Below are 5,807 nucleotides of genomic sequence, written 5' to 3'. Positions count from 1 at the left end.
AGTTTATTCATTCATTTTAGTTATTATTTCCTTCTTATGGTTGATACTGTGTTTTATGTTACTTATAACTCAACCTGTAATGCCCGATATCTTAATGTAACGTTTTTTGCCATATTTTGTTTGTAAATGTTTTCAATTAAAAAACAAACAAACAAACAAAAAAACACTGTCTTCCTGCTACATAAGCAGACACAAAGCATTGTGGGAAATCAGAACCCTGACCGAAAGCAACAGTCAGCAAGGATGTATACCTTCTCAATAAGTGTGTACATCTGGGAGGGGTGCTGTTAGATCATGTGTGTTGTGATTAATTGACAGCCCTACTTTCTGCTGTTCAAGATAATGATGACTGGTAGATAAATAGTTACTAGCGGTACTGCATTTTAATGTTAGAAAGCGCAAATTTGCTTATGAATTATAAAAATTAGTAAGACTGCTAAAGCGCAAATGAAATATTCAGGTCCGCAAGTAGCGGATTTGCGCTTTAGCGGGCTGGTGCCCACCACTGATGAAATGCTATCGATAAAAAACAAGGCTTCAACACTGTTAACATATCTCTGTGGTATATTAAATCAAAACACATCTCAAACAGCATGTCTAGGGGATGACTCAGCTACTATCACATCAAATTAAACTCAGTGTTGGCAAAACTGCCCAAAGTGTAGCTACTGTATTTTTTTGTGTTGATTAATGTAAATTAACTCTGGTAACCATCTTCAATTGGAGTGACTCCAGAAGTTAATCATTTGTAGACCAACATTAACTTCTTGAAAGTTCTGTTTTTAGAGGATTTATTTAGTGGCTCAGGAGATTTTTTTGATTTATCTAAGCAAATTTAAAAAATCATTCTATCAGTCTATCACTGGGATAATTTTATAGATATTGGGTCTCATGCAAGAACATCTTCCTATTCTTATCCTAAATTTCTCTTACTTTTGTTCGTACAAAGGGTTCGTACGAACATGTCACGTCAGATTCAACAAACTCTTCTATCTTCAGGAAACGTGCGTAAATGAGCTGCGTAAATTCCACCTGTTCTATCCAGCTGCTCGTGCACGCGAGAGGAGATTAGCATAGTTACCACCCCAAAAACACCATATAAGGCTATGTTTCCTGCCTCAGATACAAGGAAGTGTTCATTCATGAAAAATGACAGCGAAAACTAAAATGAAGAACTTTACGAGTTCAGAGATTGAAGTCCGTCTGTCAGAGATCCAGAAAAGAAAATCTATCATTTTTAGCAGGTCAGCTGTGGAATAAAAAGAGCTGCTAAAAGTATAAACAACTGTGTTAAATCATTTTCATTTATTCAGAAGCCACACCGTTGCGCATCGAACTAACTAATGAAATATAAAGTTATTAGGGAAGAAAACCCGTCTGGATAACAGCAGACTGACTGCTCGTAAAATATACGACAGGTCTGGACCACTCGTYAATTTTGTTCYTATCTGAAAAAAATCMTAGAATACGAAAACATTGGTGAATGCCACAAATTCTCCTAAATCACTCGTACGCACAACTTAAGAACAAATCTGTGCGTACGAACGGTTCTTGCATGAGGCCCATTGAGCCTAAGTTTGGTCTGGTAGCAGCTGAGGGTCATCCCAAACACACACTCAGAGGTCCAACAAACGTACACAAGATCTTGGCATAAAACTTGGATTGCAAGTTGGATTAATGTTATGAATGTATTACATTTTTTTTACAGCCTTCTTTGGTGCACACATGAACGCACTGATCCACGTCTTGATGTATTTGTATTACGGCTTGGCCTCCTGCGGACCTAAAATCCAAAAATACCTGTGGTGGAAGAAGTACCTGACCATCATCCAGATGGTGAGTAATCAAATACTAAAATGTCTTACCGTCCCGCAGTACATGAAGGTAACAGTTTCTCTGTTTTGTTGTGTCTCAGATTCAGTTCCACATCACCATCGGCCACACCGCCCTCTCCCTCTACGTCAACTGCGACTTCCCCCACTGGATGCACTACTCCCTCATCTGCTATGCCATCACCTTCATCGTCTTGTTCGGCAACTTCTACTACCAGACTTATCGTCGCCAGCAGCCTGCGCGGCGCGATGCCTCCTCTTCCTCCAAGGCGGCGAAGGCCCTGTCCAACGGCAACCTGAACGGCTTCAACAAAGCTGCGAACGGAGCGACGCTGATGGGGAGCAAAGAGGAGAAGCCCCAGGAGAACTCTGGGAGGAGAAAGAGGAAAGGACGTGCCAAAAGAGATTAGAGGAAGAGGATGGGGGTGGGGGGAGGAGACAGGTGAGGTGGTGACCTTACTTTGGCTTCTAAGTTGCTAAAACACGACAGACTTCATTTGAGGACGAATTAACTGCATGGGTGTGTTCGAGTAAGGTTGATTTCTTTGAGCCATGATCTGAGTTGTTGTAGATAAAGTACTAGACTGATCTTTATTGAGAGGAAGTTGATTTGTTAGCAGTAAGATGACCATTCTCACCAATTATCCACGACAAAGTAGTAGAATTTGGAATAGATTGTAGTATTCCTGCTCCTTATTGAGATGCCAAGCGTCTGGTACCAACACAAGATGGGGGGATATGTAGCGACAAAACCCCGAGGCTGAACATGAAACAGACCGGCTTGTTTACTGCTGTAACCAACAAGCAATGCTGGATGGAGACAGGAATACTGAATTTACACAAACGTGATGTTCTCCTTGATGTAAAAATGAAAATAATGAACGCTATAATTTCATTTCAGCCAAGCTTGTTTAACTTTAAGTCTACAGGCTCTTTTACTGGCTTTTCTGTGTTTGATTGTACAGTATTTTATTTGCTTTAGAACAAAAACCTCTCACTACTGAGCCACCATGCGATATCACACAGTTGTAGTCTAAATATGGACAATAATAAACCAATATCAAGAGATAATACATAAAAAAAATTATGATTTTGTTCCATCGACATTATAAGATGGAATATTGATCAGCTGCAGCTCAAATGGGGTCAGTATGCTTATCGTTTTGTTTGTATATAACTCATTTTGTATATCCATACCTGTTTGTCATGTGATGAAGTGTAACAAATATCCAGAGAAATGATGGATCTGATGGTATTTTGTGTTTTGTCCCTCTGACAGAAGAGATTTGTTGTTGCAGGTGTTTACTTGTCTTTTCTAGCATATCCTCAATGAACTTGTCTGTCTCAGATGCTGGAGAAAACAGATGTTTTTGGGTTTCAGATTTCCTTTTTTTCTTTGTCTTTATAAAAAAACAGCAACTGCAGAGCCAGCAGCGTATATCCACTTATTGTTAACATCATTTAGCACTGTTTTCTTAAAGAACACACCTTTACGTTTTCAAAGAAATGTCTTTCTGCAGCTTTTATGCCCTGAACTGACTTGAATGTGATTTTATCTGATTTAGAGGGGAAATGGAAAGGGCACTCGATTCAAAAAGATACACATGAGGTGACAGTGTATCTTATGCTACTGTAAAGGATCTGGTTGTTGTGCCTGTAACATACAAGTTAGAGATTATCATTCAGCTACGAATCAGCAAATCCTGCTTTGTGACAGCAACCAACCGATGTATTTTATTGTTATTTATTGATTATTATTAATTATTGTTATGTAAGTACAAATTTTCATCTAGCTGAAAGTGCTTCTCTTTGTATTTGTTTTATTTTTGTGATGTACATAATTCATTGTGATATTTTGTACTCCGCACATGTTAGTGTTGTATGTCCACCACATTTCTGCATTTTATTTTATTTGTTTTTTTGTATCATGTCTTTAAACTTTCCTCCGAATAAAACAATCTGAATGCCTGGACAACTTCTATAAGTGTCTGCATTTTAATGATGTACTTTTATTGAGAATTTCAGATATTGTCTGAAGTGTGCTGTAAAACTGAGGATTGTGAATTTGCCCATTTTCAACACTAGATGGCGCCAAAATAACACTGAGGCAAGGAGGTTCCACTTGCTTTGATCAAAGTCATCATTTCACTCATAAATTATAAGGGTTTTTAAGCTTCATATGAAAAGATATCCTAATCGTTTCACTTCTTTAATCTATGTGAGCAAAAATATCAGTTTATCAAGGACCAATAAAAAGTCCTATTTCACTCCGTGATGGTTGCTTTTAAAGCGTTATTGAAAAAAGGGTTTAAATGTTTTTTTCTTTCAAATGATTTCCACTTGTGTATCAAATGAAATACCATATCAATATTTTACAACAACAATGTTTAATGCACTGCGTGAAATCAATGTAGATGAAAGGTAATTGGGTTTGATTAATTTAAAAGGAAAATCTAATTTTTCCGTCTGCATCTTTAGTAAATTCTCTTTCTGTTTTGCTGATTCTAGACAAAGGTTTCTATGGTTACTTTACACACCAGCTGCCTGACAGACCCCACCTCACATCCTGCTAAACCACTCCCTGCACCATCCCCCCATCTCCCCTTCCTCCAGCTTCTTCTTCAACCTGCTGGGGCCCACAAAGCAAAGGAAGACAGACTTTCTGTGTGTTTTCTCTGTGTGTGTGTGAGTGTGTAAAATGGTGTGGTGTGAGCGTGTGTGTGTGTTGTTGCGATCAATTCCTCGCATGGATTAGAGTGATGCCTACGATGGAACGAGTTGTGTCAGGGAGAATCACTGCGTTGTTGCAATTTCACTTAAAAACTTAATTGCACGTTCACATCAGCAGCACATTTTTAATTACATCCCAGTGTTCATGCAGGGGTGGTCCTGATGAAAGTGTGTACAAGGATGGAGGTGAAAAGAGTGTTGGAAACGTTGGTGTGACTAAAGGGAAAAACAGGTCTGATGTTGAATGTTGTCATTGGTTAAACTGTTGGATGAGACTTAGAGGAGAATGGACGGATCTAGATGAAATGATATTACTCCCAGGGAGGAGAGAGTTGTGATTGGCGCAGACATGAATGGACATGTTGGTGAAACCAGTGATGGATTTTAATAAGAGGAGTGGAATGGCCATAGCGATTAGAGAGACAGGTAAGAAGGTACTTGGTATCATCTAGATGGGGAAAACAATGATAAGAAAACCTGGTGATGGAATATTGAAGTGCAGGAAGTTATACAGAGGAAGAGGTTAGCCACAGTGAGAGGACAGAGAGCAGACAGAAATATAAGATGTGTAGGGCAAAGACAAAGGTAGCAAAGACAAAACAAAAAGTGTGAGTGAATTATACAAAAGAGTGGACATAAGGAGGGAGAGAAGGACTTTGATCAACTGGTGAGACAGAGAGATCATGCTGGGAGAACATGTGGGTGGTTAGACTTGTCAAAGATAGAAATATAACGTTCTAATGGACAAGAAGAGTGTGATGGGAAGATGAAAGGAAAACCTTGAGAAGCTAATGAATGAAGACAATAACAAGAAAGAAGACAAGAGGTCAAAGAAACAGTGGACCAGGAAGTGGGAAAGGTCAGTGAGGATGAAGATCAGAAAGATTTGAGGAGATTTAAGAAGGGGAGGTACACGTTTGATATAAAAGAAATTAAATTCAGACACACAGCGAGACAGAGGACGTGTGTGAGAATGAGAGGAAGGTAGGTGGAACGGCGAGGCTACAAGGAGCAYATGTCCCAAAAGTCTTCAAATACTTAGAGTCAACTATCCAGGAACACGGGGTGTGTGGTAAAAAAGTGAAGAAGAGAGTCCAGGGAGGAAGGAGTGGGCGGAGAAAAGTTTGGAGTGATTTGTAACAGGTGACAGCAAAGGTCAAAGGAAATATGTTAGTTATGACACCATGGTGTATGGTTTGGAGACAGACAAAAAGACAGAAGACAGAACTGGAAGTTGCAGATCTG

General features: G+C 39.2%; 1 protein-coding gene across 3 annotated transcripts in view; it reads left to right on the top strand.

Annotated features, from left to right (window-relative positions):
- The window catches only part of elovl4a (ELOVL fatty acid elongase 4a), an 11,667-nt gene extending 7,856 nt beyond the window's left edge, over positions 1 to 3,811 (top strand). For all 3 annotated transcript variants that reach the window (XM_014003371.1, XM_014003372.1, XM_014003373.1), the window contains exons 6-7: positions 1,709 to 1,836; positions 1,916 to 3,811. In XM_014003371.1, the coding sequence (XP_013858825.1) occupies positions 1,709 to 1,836; positions 1,916 to 2,242 (455 nt within the window). In that variant the 3' untranslated portion in view covers positions 2,243 to 3,811. The remainder of the gene's footprint in view (positions 1 to 1,708; positions 1,837 to 1,915) is intronic.
- Positions 3,812 to 5,807: the final 1,996 nt, after the last annotated feature.

Source organism: Austrofundulus limnaeus, unplaced genomic scaffold (genome assembly GCF_001266775.1).
Source record: "Austrofundulus limnaeus strain Quisiro unplaced genomic scaffold, Austrofundulus_limnaeus-1.0 Scaffold18, whole genome shotgun sequence".
In the NCBI taxonomy this organism is placed as follows: Eukaryota; Metazoa; Chordata; class Actinopteri; order Cyprinodontiformes; family Rivulidae; genus Austrofundulus; species Austrofundulus limnaeus.
Note: the sequence above shows the minus strand (reverse complement) of the source record. Positions and strands in the feature narration are given on the sequence as shown.